Below are 20,861 nucleotides of genomic sequence, written 5' to 3' on the forward strand. Positions count from 1 at the left end.
GAAAAGTTGGCCGTTTGTCTCCACAATGTTTTGTAGTATTGTCCTCCATGCTGAGCATCTTAGCTTATCACTTATCACTTATCTGACTGCATCTGCAGAGGCCCCAAGCTGCAGAGGCCCCAAGCTGCTACTGTGTGGCTGTGTTGTGGTTAATTAATTAATTCTACCCCACTGTAATAATAATACTATTTTGGAAACAACAGAACTATTTGGTGTCATGTATTTATGTTATATTTTTGTAAAACATTGTTTTGTTTAAATGTGATGTATTATTCTGTTCATGTCCACTTACAGTATTTGTCTATCAATCAAAAAGGAAGCCAACACATCCTGTTATGTAATGTGATGAAGACCGGACAGAAAGTGCCTTAATTCATTGTTTATGTGTTCATTTCAGCTACAGCAAAAAAGGAAATGATGTGCCCGTGGTTAACGTCTGTTTATCTGTCTACAGCACGGCAATGCTCAAAAACAGCTTAATGTACAAGCTAATGTTGTACTTAAAGCTGCACTATGTAACTTTCCTCTTCCCGGGATTTGAACCCGGCTTCCTGCATAAGTGCTGACATTTTTACCATTGAGCTAATAGAGCCTGCCTGCTTGCTTAGGGTATAAATTGAATCTTGACCATCAGGTCAAAATTTGTGTCAGATCCTGTGTCTAGGTGAGACATAAAATCTAAATGTCTCAAGATCCAAGACCAAATACAACCACCCCAATTGTTATACAATAATTATATTTGATTAACATACTCTACCATACGGATTGGACACATTTACATGTTACGCATTAAAATATAGGGGTGCAACAATGAATCGAACTAAGCGATTTAATTTATTATAAAAAATAATCAAAAATGTATCATTTTATAAAATAATCTTTTACTAATTGATGCCTATTTTGGGCATGTCATTATAGGTGAACACTTTCAACCTTTCAAAATAGTGAAAATAGCAGATCTCCATCACCATCATGCGATGAAGTATAAAATAGGGCCTACGTACTTAATCGATTTGTTGATATATAAAAAAAGAAAATAATCGATAGTTACAGACCTCCTTATGAATATTAAAATAAAATAGTTTATTTAGCCTTTACTTTCTGGTTCCTGTAAGGATAGCAAAACAGCTCTCAGGGTAGGGCAGCTCTTTTAGCTCTCTTGTCGCAGATCTGTGTCAGAGCGTCTGCAGTGTCCTTCAGCAATGTGTCAAAGATGCTGTCTGCCAGATGCATCTTAACCAACAGTTCGTCTTCGTCGTAGTTGACCCACTGAGCCTCTTCCTCATGGAGCTCTTGAACCAGTATGTGATCTACTCTGTCTTGTTTCTTCATGCCAAATTTGAGCTTCCTCTGCCAGCCAGGCTTCTGGTTGTGGTCTTCCTCCAGACCGTAAAGCTTCAATACCTCTGTTGCAACAAATTCCTGGACTTTGGTGATGTCTCCAGCGGTCTTGACCTTGTGGAAGTATGAGGAGCCGACCGGCCGACGTTTCACCCACTGTGACTGACCGACGTTGGGGTCTTCGGTGTAGATCTCGTGGAGGATCTCCCGCGTCAGGTCATACACAGCCTGTCTGTAGCTACGGATGCAGAGGGCCTCCTGGTCCTGCCCATTGGCTTCTTTACCCAGGTACTCCTGTGAAGGCTTTGGGAAGGTCAACCCCGACAGGGTCCCTGTGTTCTGCTTTGCCAGCTGACAACTGTCCCAAATCTCTCTTGTAGCAGCATGGACTAGCTTCTCAACCTCTGATACAGAGTGGGGTACCACCATGGCAGGCTGCTCGGTTAGCTTGGGGAGGAGAGGAAAAAGAGGCAGCTCTGGCCTGGGTGACTTGGAATGAGAGTTTTTGTCTTTCTGTTCAGCAAAAGCCTTCAGGCTCTGCTTCCCCTGGCCTAGCTTGGACATGTCAGAGATGAGGGTAGGTGGTGCATCATCAAATTCCAACATGATGTACTGACTCCCTCCGTTACGCACTGGATGCTCAGACTGTATGTGATTATGTGGGCTGAGGTGGGCCTTCCCCTTCGGAGAAGTCAGGTTCTTCTGGTGATTAGCTTGATATTCAGCAGGCCCTTTATTGCTGGATCTGTGATCTTCATGAGTCGTTCCTCCACTTTCACTCTTCAGATAACCTAGCTGAAGAGTTTTTTTCTCAGCAGTCTCACGTTTATTCCCGTCTTTATCAGACAGGTCGTCAAAGAGCGAGTCCTCATCCTCGGTGGTGTCCATGTAGGTCTCAAACTTCTCTGGCAACCGTGTGATCTTGTTTGGAGGAGCGAAGATACCGTGGCGCTCCTCACACTCAAAGTATACCACGTTGTCATAAGTGCCATTGTTGCTCGCTTCTGACTCATCCAGCTCCACACCAGCCCAGAACCCATTGGAAAACTTGGTTGGACCTTTGAACTTCAGTGTGCCTGAATGAACGTTGCTGACAAGAACCCGGTCTCCAATGTTGAAGCAGGGCATCTGATCAGGAACTAGGGAAAGTGGAGACTGAGAAGGGGAGATGGCTGGAGAGCAGTTGGCGTTTATGTTGTTCTTGGTGTCGATTCTGGAGTCAATGGTCTGGCTATGGAGGTTGAGTAGTCTTCCAGAGGGGTGGCTATCGCCACTGACCGCAGAGCGTTCACACAGCTCCTCAGCAATGTCCTCCTCCACTTCATCTTCCTTGTCTTGGATGTCATAGTGCGGGGACCTGCTACAGGAGTCCTTGGAAGCTTTGATCTCTGAACAAGATGGCAAGGCTGTAGAGGTAGGCTTGGAGCTACGGCAGTATTCCCTGGGCAATGACTCATAGTCATCATGGTAACAATCTGCAGAGGAATGAGAGGTTTCCGAGAGTGCTTCCGTCTTGGAGGACAAAACAGTTGAGTCAGGGGTGTAGGCGCAGCCATTTGAAGAGACACTGTTGTCAGGAAGTACAGAGGTATCTACGGCAGCCAAATGTGACTTGCTTGAGTGGGAAACCAGAGATTCTTCCTCAGATATATCCCATGTCTTCATTTGCACATCTCTATCAAGGCCAATAGAGGGAGAACATTTGTGTTCTTCACTCCTAGAGGAAGGAACATGTTCAGATCCAAAAAGCTTCTGTGGGGCACTGGGTCTGTCCTCATGGTCTAGTTTGAGAACACATCCTGAATGCTGATCCTCAGATTTATAGTCCACGTCTACCTCAAGCTCCTCAATAACTGACCTATGGATAGACAAAACAGAAGTGTCCTGCTGGGCTTGTCCACTCAGAGACCTGGCCTCCCTGGAGGCAGGCCTGGGAGGATTTTCTGAGAGCAGGTGTCCAGAGGTGAGATACTCTGGGCTGCCGTATAATGGGGTTGGGGTAACTGTTGGCGGGTCCTCAGACTGCTCTTCAGCCAGGGAGATGGATCGACTCGGCTCCTTATTCAGCTCTGCCGTGGTCTTCTCTATGAATGATTTCATAGACTCCAGCTGCTTCAGAAGAATGGCTTCCTGTGCTTTCAGGCGCTCCTTGTTCCTCTTCTTCTGTTCCTTCTTCAGCTGGTATGCCATAGACTTGCTTTTCCTCAGCTCTTCCTTCAGCACTCTGATTCGGCTCTCAATTTCTATCTGATCTGACACAGGTTCGGTCTGTGTGGTTGTGGGGGTGTCAATGGGCTGGATGTGTGTGTTGCTGGTGGTCCAGGTGGCAGAACAGAGCTGCATCTGGGTATTGGTAGCGCTGATATTTGATGGAGAGTGAGCAGTGCTGAGGCTTTCTTTGGCTGGAACAGATGGCTTGCTAGGTGGTGGAGAGGCAGAGGTGAAATCTCGGGTGTAAGTGGAAGGTTTGCTCTGTTTGGAAGCCAAAAGTATTTCAGGGAAAGATTTAGGAGGTGCTGTGGATGGGCCCCCCCCAATTGTCACAGAGTAGTCGCTCTTTTTCTCACTGTCAGTCCTGTGTTCTGGGCTGTGATGCTGGAGGCTGGAGGAGGGACCTACAGCAGCATTGTGGTGGTCCCAGGCAGCAAGGGCCTCCTGCTCCATCCTGCGGACCTCTTCCTCCTCCCGGTCCAATCTCTGCTTCCACTCCAGCTGCTCCTCGGCATGTCGACGCCTCTGCATCAGCTGCTGCTCCCGCTTGGTCAGAAATGTTTCATCCATGTGAGAGTGCATCTTTTTCAGCTTCATGATACTGCTGGTCTCACTTCTGCCAGACATGGAGAGGGGGGGTGAGGGGCTGCGGACATCACTGTCTGCTAGCCTTGTGATGAGAGAGGCAGCTTCAGATACCAGCGTCTCGGACATGGTAGTCTCAGGCGGTGCTTCGCCTCCGGCAATTCTGATCCGCTCCTTCACTCTGAGAGTGGAGGTTCTCATCCTCTCTATCTCCTCCTGTTGCTTCAGCAACAGCAGCCTCGCCTTCCTTGCTTCCTTGTTGGCCTCCTGGAGGCAGTGGATCTCAACCTTCTCCTGCTGTAGCTTCAGCTTCAGGCCCTTTTGCTTCTCCCTGATGGGGGGCACCTTGTCGTCCTCTCCCTTGTTTCGCAAACTCTTCTTCTGGTGCTCCAGCCAGGCTAGTTCCGTCTTTGTCTTCTCTTCGATGGTCTTCTGACGGAGGCGCAGCAGTGAGCTCTGGTGCTGGAGGCGCACCTCCTCATCCGTCACGTACTGACGTAGCACTATGTCCATGGTGAACTGGGAGAAGCTGTCCTGTTGGCCTGAACAAGCCCTGCTCATGTCTCGAGGCTTAGAGCCGACACATGTCACCGAGGTCAATGTCCTGTCGTGGTTGGCTGGGTCCTCCTCCGATTCCACATGTGGGCGGGACTTCTCCAAGGTCCCGCAGCGGTCCACCTCAGAGGGCAGAAGGGAGCAGAACGACTGCTCCTCCATCTTGTCCTCCGTCATGGACTCTTTGACCTTCCGGGAGCACTCTGTTGCTAATGTGGTGCTGTCTGCTTTCTCCTCCACTGTGGAGGTGATGCCGACGGTACGGAGTGAGTCATCCACCCCTGTGGGGTCATCCTCCACCAAACTGCTGCCTGCCTCCTTCTCCCTGCTCACGCATGGATTCCTCTTCTCTGCTGACTCATTCTTGCTTCGCTTCTCTTCTTCTCCATCCATTCTCCAATTCCTCTGGTCTGATAAGGCTTTCTCCTCCACAATGGAGGTAATGCTGTCGGTACAGAGTGAGTTGTCCACCCCTGTGGGAGCGTCATCTTCCACCAAGCTGCTGCCTTCCTCCTTCTCCCTGCTCAGGCACAGACCTGCCTCCTTCTTCCGCTTGTGTTCTGCTACAACCATTCTCCTCCGCTCCCTTTGAGCTAATGAGGCAGGCAATGGGCTGGGGTGGCTGTTGGTGTCTCCTCCGCTGATTGTGGGTCTCCTGGAGGACAGGGAGTTGGAGTGACTGAAGCTGTCCAGGGGAGAGAGAGGTTCCTCCGGCCTGGTTCTGCAGCTGCCTGACACCTCACTCCTGGAGCTGTCGGTAGTGTCAGCCCTGGCCTGCAGGGGTCTCATGTGACACTCTTTCTGGTGGTCTGGCGGGGTGCTTATGGGAGCTCCAGCTATCTGGGAGCATGCCAGCTCTGTCATCTCTTTGATGTGTCGAGGGGCGTTGGCTGTGTAGCGTGCTGTCTCAGCATGTTGACTCATCATCTTGGCTGTATCGTTCTGGAGGCCGCCCAAAGGCTGGTGCTGGGAGGTCGCTGGTATGTTTTCCTGCAGCTCAGCGTGGACCCTGGCTGCTCTCTGTGTACTCTCCTCTGGCTGCAGCTGTCTCTCCGGAGCATCTCCCTCAGCCTTGATCCTAAGGTCATAAAGGTCACGTTCATGCCTCTGCTGCTGAGCCTTGAGTATTTGAGCCAATGAGACTCCCTGCTGGGCCATCGACACACCCCTCAGCCTCTCCAAGTCTCCAAGCTGCCGTACCGATTCCTCCATGGACTCCAGATAGAGCAGCTTCTGGCGGACCTGCTGCAGGACACTGAGAGTGTAATGTAGCGTACTCTGGGCTGTGGGGAGTGTTCCAGAGGAAGTGGTTAGCCTAGCCTTGGATGCTAAGGGTCCAGTCCCCAGGCCAAGGTTGCGGCTCTCTATCCCGACTGAAGAGCCACAGTTCGGGGACACACCTGGAAAGTTTGCCCCTGGTGGAGACCCATTATCTGAAGGAGAGCCACATGGAGAGTCCAATGCAGGGACCCTGTTGCCTGAAGACCTTTTACTACCTGGCCCCACACTTTGAAGATAATGCCCTGAGGCACCCCCTAGGGTGCCATCAGAGAGAAAACTCCTGGTCTGTCTGTTTGCAGAGCTCTTCTCTGAGCTCCTCCTCAGAGTAGGGGGCTTGAGCTGGTAGCCATATGACTGAGACACCCGAGGATTTAGCTGCTGAGGCTTGTAGTTCGACAGCTGGGGTTTGGCCTGGAAGCCTGACAGTGATGTCTTGGGCTTGTAGGAAGATGGATGGGGCACCTGGGGCTTTGGCTGCTGGGGCTTGGTGCCATATGATAACGGGTGGGGCTGGTAGCCTAGCTGCTGGGGCTTGGTGCCATACGATACCGGGTGGGGCTGGTAGCCTGACCGCTGGGGAAGCTGGGGCCTTGACTGCTGGGGCTTGTAGACAGGCTCATGTGGCCTTGACTGCTGGGGCTTGTAGACAGGCTCATGTGGCCTTGACTGCTGGGGCTTGTAGACAGGCTCATGTGGCCTTGACTGCTGGGGCTTGTAGACGGGCTCATGTGGCCTTAACTGCTGGGGCTTGTAGACAGGCTCATGTGGCCTTGACTGCTGGGGCTTGTAGACAGGCTCATGTGGCTTTGACTGCTGGGGAACATGGGGCCTTGACTGCTGGGGTTTGTAGACATGGTGGGAGTTGAAGTCTCCAGTCCGTTTCTCATGGGGAGAACTCCCCATTAAGTGAGTGAGTTAGAATGGCCACTGCCTCCGGCTACTACAGGATGACACAAAGGCATCCTCATAGCCTGTAGCATCTATCTCTCCAGGGCTAATGCCTGGCTAGACAGGAGAGTCTACAGAAAATATACTTTTCAATATAGCTTTAACTTAAGTAGTTGGACAGGAAAGATCAGAGGATGACAGCTGCTGAGCTTTTATACTTTTATACTTTTTATGTCAGACACCTGCAAACTGTGTAAGCGCTGCATATGCGATCGGCTGAGACGTCACGGACACACAGTGCAGTCAGGCCTTAATAATGTTGATCGAGCTGAATTGTTTTTTGAATTGTGGTCAGCCAATCACGGTATGACATGAGTCATGCCGTACCACAATTGGCTGACTGTCGCCACTGTCAGTGACGTCACTTGTGACCGCCTCTGTGAGTGTGACATTTGCATTAGAATGGGAGTGAACTAGGTTTAATGTTTAACAAAGGAAAAGACTGAGGCTCTCTGCTGGTGAAAAATTAAAAAAGACTTTGTTAGATGGCCATTTGATGATAGAAATAAAAAATTAAATAAAAAAATATGCTTCATATCCATTTGAGTCAAACCGCCAGGATCATTTTTGGAACACAGTTCTTATTTGACACGAAATTAAACACGTCTGTGGGAATTCAGAATGCGGGGAAAACAACGCGACCCAGGTAGGATGCGTAAATTACGTCAGACTTCAGTGCTCTATACTTACATACAGACTGCAAACTGGGGAGGAAGTCAGACACAGTTGACAAGTACAGAGATGTACCACTAGATGGCTGTACAAGACGGATGAAATTTACTGTATGAACGTAAAAACAAACATGAACAGGAGTGACAAAAAATATTGTATATAGCTAAAGAAATGAAAAAGCAGAAATATATAAATGTGAAAGAAAAAATATACACATCAGAACAGAAAATAATACAATAAAAGAAGCAGTGGACCATACATTGGGACACCTGCAGTAAAGGACTGAAATCAATGTCTTCATTTAATCGTGGATATGCAGTGGCCTGCATTCGATCACACCCTCTAACATTGTATTGTAGTTGTACAGTAGTTTGATAGGGTACACTTGGTATCCTAGTTTCTTGGAAGCAATGAACTGTTTTATTTGCACTCTACTTATGTGACTATTACGTTGACTATAGGGACATTTACTCTCATCTCGCAATTAAAGGGAAATGCCACTGATTTTCAACATTGAACTATGTCTTTAATACATCTTCAATTGTCCCCACGTGTGTTTGTTTTGTTTAGATAAAGTTCATGCTGCTGTTTTATTCGACAAGGCAAACTGAGGCTTCAGAGGCAGTAGTACGTGCTGCTGTCCGATAAGGAGATTTTGTCTTAAATCCCGCCTCAAAACTAACTTATTTTCTCTAGCTTTTAACGTTGTTTAATCTTTTGTCGTTTACCTTGTTTCATATGTTTTCTTTTCTTATTGATTTGTCCTGTAACTATGTTGTTGTACAGGCCTGTTTCTGTTGTTACCCTCCATGTACAGCACTTTGGTCAATCTTGATTGTTGTAAATGTGCTATATAAATAAAGTTTGATTTGATTTGATTTGATTTGATTTGTATCGACGCCTGCCTCATGATTGCTACCTGCCAGTATACAGTGGCTGACATCCCAGTCTCCAAGTGTTCTTCATAATAGGTAGGACACTGATGTTATTAACACATTAATAGTCTACTTTAATTTAACAATGTGTAAATGTACTGCTGGCTAATGTGCATATACTGTACATGCCTTTGCTATAGTAGACCCATTAATGTTGCTGTTCAATGTACAATATGTGTTTCAGAACCATGGCCAGCGCTATTGTGACCCAAGGGGTGCGCGAGCCGCATGCCAGACAGACAGACTGTCACAGACAGACAGACAGACAGACAAAACACTTCGATCGATTCAATTGCTGCTAGTACATTTCTGACCACCGTCAGCCAATGTTCTGATATGCTCTGTCAGCTTACAGTGCCTTTACTGTGTTGCTTGATTTAACTGTGCATTACTGTTTACAACCATAATTACTGTTGTTTACATAATGAGGTTGTTTTCCCTAGTCATTAAAACAAATAACCTATAATAGTTAATAGTCAAATACTAGCCTTCCCTATCCACTGTGTATGGTTTCTGGTAAAATTATTGACCATATATTGTGTATGTCCGTGTCAAAAATCTGATATTGAGAAAATGTCCACCATAAGGTGTCATGGTGGTGACCCCAGGTTTCAGGTCTGTAACAAATAAACCTCCAGTTCATGTGAGACAACTCTATTGACTTCAGCGTTTTAACGTTTGCCTGCATTAGTCCAGTTCTATATGTAATTTCGTTAAAATTTTCGGGGGATTAGGAAAACTATACATTTTTGGAATCTTCAGAGTATAACAAATCAGAAAATCCATGATTCCATTTGCGCAGAAGCATTTTGAAAAATGGCGACCTTTGAATATTCGTTTTTCAATATCTCGACTTCTAGATTACATAGGATCTGGATTCTAGTGGCTAAATCTACATTTTTAGGGTCAGGAAAACCAATGGTGCTAATTAACAACATTTACAAATGATCAATGGCACAGATTTGGGTCATAATCCTTGATTTTGGGGGAAAAAATGAAAAATGTAATATTCGTTTTTCCACTATTTTGACTTCTAGATTAAATAGGATCATGATTCAAGTGGTTAAATCGACATTTTTCAAGAAATACAATGGTGCTAATTAAAATCAGTGATCAATAGCACATATTTACATAACAATCTAGAATTGTAATATATGATTATCTGAAGAGACAGAGACAGATGATTTCTATCATTGACACAAGGTTGCGTCATTTATTTACACAAACACAAACTAGACCAGTCTATACATCATCCTCACTATCATCATTGCTGTCACTAGCCAATGTATCATCATCCTCACTATCATCATTGCTGTCACTAGCCAATGTATCTTGACAGTCTTCATCATTTTGGCAGTCAGCAGTACACTGACATAGCTCTGTACAGGGTAGCCCCACTGATCTGCACGAACATCTAAGTGAAGAACAGTCTGCTTTACAGTGACATCTGACCATCTCAATGATTGCCTCTGGTGCTGGGAGGGACTCAGTTGTAACTGGTTTCAGCTGGCCGTCCTTGTCCTTGTAGTAGCCATTGTTGAGTGGGTCAAGGAACTCCTGCTGAGCAATGTGGACTCTTAGGACATGCTGCTTGAGAGCACCAAGGGTGGGTGGAAGCTTGTCCCCTTCTACCTTGTGTTTGCAGAATATCACTCACTATCATCATTGCTGTCATTAGCCAATGTATCTTGACAGTCTTCTGGGATTTTGGAAGTGGCACCAATATGGAAAATTCTGGGTGCAGATCGAGCAAAAGCTTTGCCCGGCATTTCATGCCTTTACAGGAGCAGACAACACTGGGAGATTGTCTAGGATAGGCAAACCTACCTGGTGGAACAGCTACCTCAAAGCTGGTGATGATGTCCTCGAGGCTCTGAAGATGCTTTCTCAAACCAGTGATGTGTCAGAGGATCTACTAACTGCAGTAACTAAGTTTGTATGCACTGCATACTTACCAAAGGGGATCAAAATCAAAAATCAAAAACATCCCTGAGCTGAGATGGCATCTATTCTGCAAACACATGGCAGAAGGGGACAAGCTTCCACCCACTCTTGGTGCTCTCAAGCAGTATGTCCTAAGAGTCCATATCCAGGGCAGAGTGTGGAGTCAGGCACACATTGTCAGCAGGAGTTCCTTGACCCACTCAACTATGGCTACTACAAGGACAAGGACGGCCAGCTGATGATGATAGTGAGGATGATGTACAGTATAGACTGGTCTAGTTTGTGTTTGTGTAAATAAATGACGTAACCTTGTGTCAATGAGAGAAATCATCTATCTCTGTCTCTTCAGATAATCATATATTACAATTCTAGATTGTTATGTAAATATGTGCTATTGATCACTGATTTTAATTAGCACCATTGGATTTCCTGAAAAATGTAGATTTAACCACTTGAATCATGATCCTATGTAATCTAGAGGTCAAAATAGTGGAAAAACAAATATTACATTTTTCAATTTTCCCCCAGAAATCAAGGATTATGACCCAAATCTGTGCCATTGATCATTTTTAAATGTTTGTTATTATCACCATTGGATTTCCTGACCCTAAAAATGTAGACTTAGCCACTAGAATCCAGATCCTATGTAATCTAGAAGTCGAGATATTGAAAAACTAATATTCAAAGGTTGCCATTTTTCAAAATCCAAGATGGCCACCATATTGGCTTCTGCGCAAATGGAATCATGGATTTTCTGATTTGTTATACTCTGAAGATTCCAAAAATGTATAGTTTTCCTAATCCCCCGAAAATTTGAACGAACCTTCTTTTTTGGACATATAGAACTGGACTACATGTTACCTGACTCTCTCCTGCAACCATATGGAGTTAAAGTAGGCTATTTCCAACATAACCGGAATAAAAATAAGCCATATATGGTGACGTCCATGAGCTTGTGATGTCACAGAGTGACGTCAGAGAACGCGCTGCCGCCTTTCTCTGTCCCCGGTCTGGAGGATGTCGGGGAGATCTCCATAACGCCGCTCGGCTGCAAGAACGTCCTGGGCCTATTTGGGGCTTCTGTGACACGCTTTGCTTCACAGAGGTGAAGCGTTTTGCGTTACCTCCATGCGCAACCCGGTGCACAAGCTTGTGCGCAAGCTCGTGAGTCGAGCCCATTGGTTGGTTTTCGCTCGTTCGTGACAGTTTTAAGCTGCAGTATACTTTTACTTGCGTAAAAGTATCAATACTGCAATGTAGAAATATACAGTAGAAATACTCCCTTACAAGTAAAACTCCGGAATTCTAAATATATTTGAGTAAAAGTACAATAGTATTGGTATAAAAATGTACTTAAAGTACCAAAATTAAGTAAAAGTACTCACAATGCGTCACATCACGACGCATTGTGAGTACTTTTACTCACAATTTACATGGCGACGCATCTTCTGATGAAGGAATGGACGGATGTGACGTCATCCCAAAACACGTCACTTTCGTCCACTTAGGATTTGTAGAAAAACTTGTAAGAACCACTTTTTATTTACAATTATGGCTTGGCCAAAGGCAAGGCCTTTTGAGAGGGAGTTAGGGGAAATAGGGCTAGGACACTGTTTCTCAAACTTTTCCATGTCATAGACCCCCAAATTAAAGTAATACGTCATGATGACATCTTCGGGAGCCTATAAAAGCTTTGCGTCACCCCCTACCTGGCTGTTCGACCATCACATTCAAGCACTCAGCAACTCAAAGGCAATTAAACCACTGTAATCAACGCATCAAACATGAGCGCCCAGCCTCAAGATTTGGCCAAATTGGCCGTGCTGGAGAAGAACAGCATGGAGATACTCGCCACGCTGAAGAGGATCGAGAAGATGCTCATCAATTCTGCCCAGGAGGACCTCCATCAGGTAGAAAAAGGCAACGATGATGACGACGGCGAGGACGACGATGAAATCGACCTGTTTGGCGACGACGATAGCGCCAAAAAACCTGAAACCGTGGAGCCCCTCAAGCAGAAGGTTGTCGAGAAACCCCAAATCGTGGCCAAGTCCACGATCGTGCTGGACGTCAAGCCCTGGGACGATGAGACGGACATGGCGGAGGTGGAGCGCTGCGTGCGCTCGGTTGCGGCCGATGGGCTCCTGTGGGGGGTATCCAAGCTGGTGGAGGTGGGCTACGGCATCAAGAAGCTGCAGATCGGCTGCGTGGTCGAGGACGAGAAGGTGGGCACCGACATGCTGGAGGACGAGATCACCAAGTTCGAAGACTTCGTCCAGAGTGTAGACGTCGCCTGCTTCAACAAGCTCTAAGACATAACCTAGACGTCGCCTACTTCAACAAGCTCTAGGCCGCCATGGGTCTTCAACAGGGGGTCCGGGAACCCTAGGGCAGTGGAGAACGAGATTGACAAGTTCAAAGACTTCCTCCAGATCGTAGATATCGCCTCCTTCAACAACATCTAAGCTAGTGGTTCTCAAACTTGTAAACCCATGGATCCAAATGGAACCTAACGGGTCCATTTGGTTCCATCTGTATACTGTTAGAGTTACAGACTTGTAAGTGTCCATTTAGAACCCCGCTTAAAGCCTTTTTTTCCTCTTAATTTTTCTTTCACCACTCTAACCCTAGCATCTCTATTCTATGGGGAACATTAGCCAAAAGAACTGCAGATCTACAAGCTCACAATCCATCTCATAGATCTGCTGTTTTCGACAAAGAGGTTTACTGTACTGTAATTGGTAAAACATTCTGAAAATGCATTAACATGAACTCAACAAGAGATAAACATGTTTCATTAACTTTTTCATATTTTTTTTTCCACACAACACTAATGATAGTGCTATCAAACAAGTCTATGAAGCCATCTATTACATCTAGGAAAAAGTTTAATCTGCAACACAATTTTATGCAGTAGTGGGGGTCCCTACTTCATCTCTCTATCTCAGCTAAGGGGTCCTTGGTCTGGAAAAAAACGTTGAACTCCCTGAATAAGCTCCTCCGTCTCTTTCTGTACTGTGATTGGCTGATTGGCTGTGACGTACTGTGATTGGCTAGCGAGACGCATGATGAAATTAATAACTCACCACTCACTTCAAAGAAATTACTTCTTTTTTTTTAAGTGAGCTTCCATCACTGTGATGACCACTGTTGTTTTTGAGCACAGGGCGGTGCAAAGTGTCACAGCAAAGGGTCTGAATACTTGTCTTTGCAGGACGTGCTGTGATTGGCTAGCGGGACACATGATGAAATTAACTTAAAACTTTGCTCATAAATAGCACCGTTCACTTCACACTGGGTGTGATTTTTACTTTACTGGAGTATTTCCAATTTCCAATACTTTTACTTCTACTCCACTACATCTCGGAGGCAAATATTCTACTTTTACTCCATTACAATTATTTGAAGACTTTAGTTAGTAGTTACTTTGCATATATAAATGATTATATTATAAAACATACCTTAACCACTTTAGCCCTATTTCATACATAGGCTATTTGAAAATAGCCGATCTACAAGCTCACAATTGAGCTTGTAGATCTGCTATTTTCAAACATTTTAGTACTTTTACTTTAAGTATATTTTGATGCCAATACTTTTGTATTTTTACTCAAATAACATTTTTTATTTGTATTACATTCTATTTTATATTGTGGTATTGCTACTTTTACTTAAGTGAAATAACTGGGTACTTCTTCCACCACTTGTCTTTACAGTGGAGATCAGTACACAGAAATAGAGCCATTTAATGGTTCAGTCCAGGTCTTTACAGTGGAGACCAGCACACAGAAATAGAGCCATTTAATGGTTCAGTCCAGGTCTTTGCGGTGGAGACCAGCACACAGAAGTACAGTCATTTAATCTTCTATTCAGAGGTACTTGCTTTGCTCCGGCGCTCCGGGGCCGAGGTGTGATTGATAGATGGAATGACTCTCTGTCAAACACAAACACACACACACACACGCACGCACGCACGCACGCACGCACGCACGCACGCACGCACGCACGCACACGTTCATATTACTATACTTCTGAGGACATCATCGTTTTAGAATCGAACTTAGCAGAAAATACAACCCAAAATAGCTGATCTACAAGCTCCAAGCTTGTATTTTCAGGTTTGTAGCACCTGAGTTTACCATAAATCACATATAGCTCTAACTCTAACCCCTATAGGCTACCTGACCTCTAAATGTTTAACAACAACCTGAATCCTATGTGTAATCCTCACTCTATAACGTTATTTAAAACAACCATTTTTCTTTGTGAGGACCAGGGAAATTGTCCCCACAATGTCTGTTTTATCGAATTCCACTATAGTTGTGGGGACATGGGTCCTTACAAGTGCGGTAATATAAGTACACTCACGCACGCATGCACGCGCGCGCGCGTGTGTGTGTGTGTGTGTGTGTGTGTGTGTGTGTGTGTGTGTGTGTGTGTGTGTGTGTGTGTGTGTGTGTGAGCGGTTGGGAATGCACGTGTAAGAGTGAGTTGTGTGTGTGTGTCCACACATGTGTGGGCCTTATGCTTTTCAGTAGCTATATATTTGTGTATTTTGTCAGCATGTATATACGCCTACATGTGGCGTAGGTGGGGGGGTGTGTGTGTGTGTATGTGTGTGCGTGCGTGCGTGCGTGCGTGCGTGCGTGCGTGCGTGCGTGCGTGCGTGCGTGCGCACGCACACACCTAAAAACAGACCACTGCATCAATAAAGCTAACAAAGCTATCATTCTAAGTAACGAGAGGCGGGGTGGCGGTCGATTCACGAGATGGAGTTATGAGATCGAAAAGCAATTACATATTTTATTTTCTTCTCTTTTTTCCCCCCTCCTTCTCCTTAGCAACTAAAACCTGTTGGGAACGCTATGGCAAAAGAGCTAATTATGTTCCGTGTCGATGCGATCAGTAATTCATTAGTAGTTATTAGAGTAAGTTATTAGTTTTCCAGGAGGTATGGTGTGTCACATTATTGGCTAATGATTGGTTCCTATTATTCCGCCCAAATGACAATGGAGCTCGTTATTACCGAATGCTTCATTAGCCGTTATTGTAAGCAATCTAGTTCCTAATGCGGCACCAGTGGCCAAGGTGTTAATTATAGTCCTATTAATGAATCCCTGCGTACTTACATTACACTGTCAAATCCTGAGTGTTGCTTTGACCAATTAAACCCTGTATTCTTAGTCAAACTAATCTCTCAAGACATATTCAGCAGAATATATCAGCACCACTGCCTTACCCCTTTAAGACCGGGAAAGTATCTGTATCATTTTTTTGATTTATTTGGATATTCAAAAATAGCAGATATACAAGCCCATAGCGCGGCACCGAGTGCCGCGCTATGAGATTGTAGATCTGCTATTTTTGAAAAATCGTGAAAATGTGTGCAGATCTTTGAATATCATTTGTTTTTAAGCGAACATGTGTAACTCAAATCTTTGCTTCTGGGTGGTGGGGGGGCGGAGATTTAAAAAAAATAGCAGATATACAAGCTCAAGGCACCAAGTGCTGCGCTATGAGCTTTTATATCTGCTATTTGTGAATAGCCAAAGTATACAATAATGGTTATACTGTAGCTAAAATCTAAAATGACACACAGATGCATTCCCCGATTTAAGGGGTTAAACATGGTGTTGTTAGTAGGAATGAACACAGAAGCCAAATTTACCGAATGGGATCCCAGACTGCAGTAAAACCTGATCTGAGTTAATATAATAACTACACTGGAGCCATTGGAATACATGGTTCTTTCTTTTCATTTGCTGAAAAGTAACGTGTTTTTTTTTACATACAAAGTTTTCACCCAACAGGCGACAATGTTTTACTATTTAAACGTTTCCTGGGGCATAACTCCCTCTGTTGCACACCAAGACGCCCCAGACGGCCCCCTACAGTGTGGGAGTAGCCTCGATCTCCAGGCTTTTATTTTTCAGTTTTGCTAAAAAATAAAAGCCTGGACCAGCGCGTCGGTGTACCCGATATAGGAAGTGTTTCATTTCCCCAACCAACCAGAGTGCAGTGGGCGACGCTCGTAATGTTGTGTTGACGGGGCGGGGGCTGACGGACAGATCGGTGAACCAATGGGATCACACGCATTCTCTCGCCGGAGAGATGTACAAGTTTTCGGCATTCCAAAAACTGAAATTAACTCATATTACAGTATATATTCTGTACATGCCTATCAAAAGGCATGTATATACCGGTAGACAGACGGAGGGACACACACGCACTCAGAAATGTTGCATGTTTATAGCAGTGGTGGAAAAAGACTCACATTTTTAACTTAATTAAAAGTTAATATAATTGTAGTGGAGTTAAAGTACAATATTTTCCTCTGAGATGCAGTGGAGTAGAAGTAAAAGTATTGAAAATTGTAAATACTGAAGAAAGTAAAAAAAATACCTCAACATATTGTACTTCTCAATGGTTCGATGTGTATAAAACAGACACTCTGAACCACTTTCACGTTCAAAAATAGCAAACCGTTGCTAGTGTGTGATAGGCCTTCTGTAGTATGATGAAGTCGGTAACCGTCTTCCACGCCGACATCTCGCCACTCCGACTAGTGGCTTCCGCGTGCGGTTAGGGTTAGGGTGAGGTTTAGGTATAGGGTTCGTTAACGTCGGAAAGGCGACATGTCGGAAAGCCGCCATGTAACCGATGAAGTCGGTCATTTATTTACGAAAAAAAAAAAGAAAAGAAATATGGAGATACAAGGTTTCTGCCTGACAGTGACGATGTGCAACAGGTTATAAGACGACTTGTGTCATCTTTTATACCTTGACCAACAGCTGGCGTTACGAGATCATGTTGTGGAGAAGAGGAAACATTTGTATTGGGGGTGGATAATACAACCTTTAATTTGTGAGCCATTCTTAAAGCCATAGCCTGTAATTATACAGTGGCGTCACATGTTTTAAGTTCCTGTTATCTGAGAGAAAAAAATGTGGGTTGGATGCAAAACAGAGAGCTGAAATTGTCTGGCAAAAATATCATTCTCTCACGACTTCTAAAGTGAGAGTTTCAAGAGGAAGTACTCCAACTGGAGACATACATAAGGGCATTCATTTCTTATTTTTCCAAAAGCATTTCCCTTTAAAAAACTAAAATAAATCTTGTACCTGTTTTGAAGGAATAAGTCATAGGGCCCCAGAACACAATCATCTGGCTCCCAGGAGGTTGGACAAATAACTGTTAGTCAGTGAACCATGCCAACAAAGTCCCCGATCTAATATTGAGACTAAACTCTGTGTCTGAGCTGCAGTATTTGGACGTGAGCAGTGAGCAGTTGGTGTAAAGTAACTAAGTACATTAACTCAAGTACTGTAGGCCTACTTAAGTACAATTTTGAGGTACTTTTACTTTACTGGAGTAGTTCCAATTGTCAGTGCTTTTACTTCTACTCCACTATATCTCAGAGGCAAATATTTTCCTTTTACTCCACTACAATTATTTTGCAATTTTAGTTACTAGTTACTTTGTAGATTTTGATTACTATTACAAAACATACATTTCGACCTTTTGAAAATAGCAGATCTACAACCTCACAATGCGTCGCGATGCGACACATTGTGAGCTTGTAGATCTGCTATTTTCAAAAGATTTTTATACATTTGAAAACTTGATGAGTACTTTCTACTTTTGGTACTTTAAGCACATTTTGATAGAATACTTGTGTACTTTTACTCAAGTCATTTTTTCATTCCAGGCTTTTACGTACAGTAACAGTAATATTGCAGTATTGATACTTTTACTTAAGTAAGAAATGTGAGTACTTCTTCCACCACTGGATGTGAGGAGAAGTGTGCACAGACAGGGAGATGATCTCCTATACTCACTAAGGTCGCCATGTTTCTCTGTCCCAGATTTAAATCTCTGAAAAGATTTTTTATCCGGTGGACAGATAGGAAGGAGGAGATTTTTTTAAATTATAATGTATTTTTTGACTTTAATTTATTCATAGCAGACCATTGAGAGCAAGCTCTCCTTTTCAAGGACACCCTGAGTTCAACATGATCACATCATACACAAAAAACAATACCATTTTAAATGAAGGGCAATATAACAAACAACAACAAAAACATCATAATGCAGACACATAAGGGCTAGACAAAGCAGGTGCAGTCCTTACTGTATGTAATGCATCCTCAAGTATTATACCCTACAGTAAATGCCCCTATAGAGACCAATTGATCCAGTTTCAGGTGATGAGACTAGTGCAGACCCTTGTAAATGAAGAGACTGTCAGCGACATCCAGGATGCAGAAGGACAAACTCAGTGGTGTAAAGTAACTAAGTACATTTACTCAAGTATTGAACTTAAGTACTATTTTGGAGGTATCTTTACTTTAGTATTTCCAATTCTCAGTTATTTTACTTCTACTCCACTAAATCTCAGTGGCAAATATTGTACTTTTACTCCACTACAATTATTTGAAAACTTTAGTTACTAGTTACTTTGTACATTTTGATTATTATTACAAAACATACTGCACATTAACCACTTCAGCCCTATATACATTTAGTCAATTTGAAAATAGCCGATCTACAAGCTCACAACGCGTCGCAAAGCGACGCGTTATGAGCTTGTAGATCTGCTATTTTCAAAGGATTTTACAGGCCTACATTTTATTCATTTGAAAACTTGTGAAATGGGACCTTCTGCATAATGAGTACTTTTACTTTTGGTACTTTAAGTACATTTCGATGCCAATACTTTTGTACTTTTACCCAAATACATTATAAATACCGACCTTGTACTCGTAACAGACTATTTCTTCAATAGGGTATTGATGCTTTTACTTAAGTAAAACAACACGAGTACTTCTGCCATCACTGCACTTGAATAAATCTACTTTACTTTCCACCACTGCTTGTTGTCTACACACAACAAAGGAGCACTGTATGCCACGGACAAAAAAAGCAAGAGCCACAGAACCTCATGAAAACTTTCAAGTAGTTTAGAAAATAGAATTCAATATTACCTTTCCATATCAAACATAAACCACTCAAGACCTATGCACTTAGTTGAGCGGAGTACCGCAGGGGCTCTCTACTAGGCCCCCTTATGTTTTCGCTCTACAACAAATACAATAAAATATCCACGATGTAACAAAGGCTCAGTTGGAGGAAAGACGACAGCTAAGGTTTTGGGTCAAAAACACTTCATTTCCTTGGAGCTACATAGAATCACAAATACTGCCTTCCATGCTGTGGTACCCAGTGGTGTAAAGTAACTAAGTACATTTACTCAGGTACTGTACTTAAGTACAATTTTGAGGTATTTTTTACTTTACTGGATTATTTCCAAGTTTCTGTACTTTTCCCTCTACTCCACTACATCTCGGAGGCAAATACTGTACTTTTACTACTAGTTAGTAGTTACTTTGTAGATGTAGCACTGGCCCTTTAAGGAAAGTGCATAAAGAGGGGTGGCCAGGTTTGTGGCCTCCTGTCTAGCCAGAAACCTGGCTTGAGTGTTTGTGAGAGAGACCTGGAGGCATGAGGGGTACAGACTAATTCTCGGTAAGACTATCTGAAACAAATGACAAGGTTTTTATAACTCATTGTAGCAATAGTATATATATAAGAGTTTAGATAGGCTGACACTATTAGGCCTGTTGTTAATTATACTAATATATATCTGTATTTCCAGAAGCCTCCAGGTCCTTTGAGCAGCAGTACCCTGTGGCTGTGCAGGCCTATATCAATGGGAGCCATGAGCATATATTGACTCATTGGGTATGTTTGTTATTTTGCTGTATTTTGTCATCTTGCTATAGGGGCCTAATGTCTGGGATGTATTGTTGGAGGGTTGGTCTAATGCTTTATTTTATTTTTTTGTAGGATCTGAACTAACCATCACTGTTTTTCCCACCGTGCCATATACACTGTTTAGACTGTTTTTTTGCTATAGACGGATTTCCGCGCGACGTCATCACAGAGCAGAATGCGCAATCTGCGCATGCCTGGGGGAAAGGCGCGTTCGAAAATACAGCCCTGAGCGGCAGTGAGCGCACTGGCCAATACAAACTAATAGGCGAGTGTGCTCCGGTGCGTAATTTCCAAACGCACCCATAGGCTTACCCCCTCCTCTGCGCGGTCATATCCTCTCAATGTTTACAAACATGAAACCCGTCTATTGGACTGTGTGCAATAGGGTTGACCTGAGGACAGAACTATACTGGGCCATTAATTGCATGATTTTGATTTCGGTTTTGCATATTTGTATTTTGTGTTGATTTGCTTATTTACTTTATTTGCTTTTGGTTTTGCATTATTTGGATTTGATTTGTTTAATTTCGGTATATTTGCTTTAGAGGCCCCGAAACCCTTACCCTTATTGCCCCTTTGCCTTTTGGGTTTAGTCCCTTTGCAGAACTCCCAGTA

General features: G+C 43.9%; 1 protein-coding gene across 1 annotated transcript; it reads right to left on the minus strand.

Annotated features, from left to right (window-relative positions):
• Window positions 1-1,131: 1,131 nt before the first annotated feature.
• Window positions 1,132-6,876, minus strand: LOC311051621 (centrosome-associated protein 350-like; the record flags this gene model as incomplete). Its single annotated transcript, XM_084066201.1, has 1 exon — window positions 1,132-6,876. One exon carries the CDS (start codon window positions 6,874-6,876, stop codon window positions 1,132-1,134), a length of 5,745 nt encoding a protein of 1,914 aa, XP_083922327.1.
• Between the last annotated feature and the right edge of the window lie 13,985 nt (window positions 6,877-20,861).

Source organism: Gymnoscopelus microlampas (assembly GCF_963454915.1).
Source record: "Gymnoscopelus microlampas genome assembly, chromosome: 9".
In the NCBI taxonomy this organism is placed as follows: domain Eukaryota; kingdom Metazoa; phylum Chordata; class Actinopteri; order Myctophiformes; family Myctophidae; genus Gymnoscopelus; species Gymnoscopelus microlampas.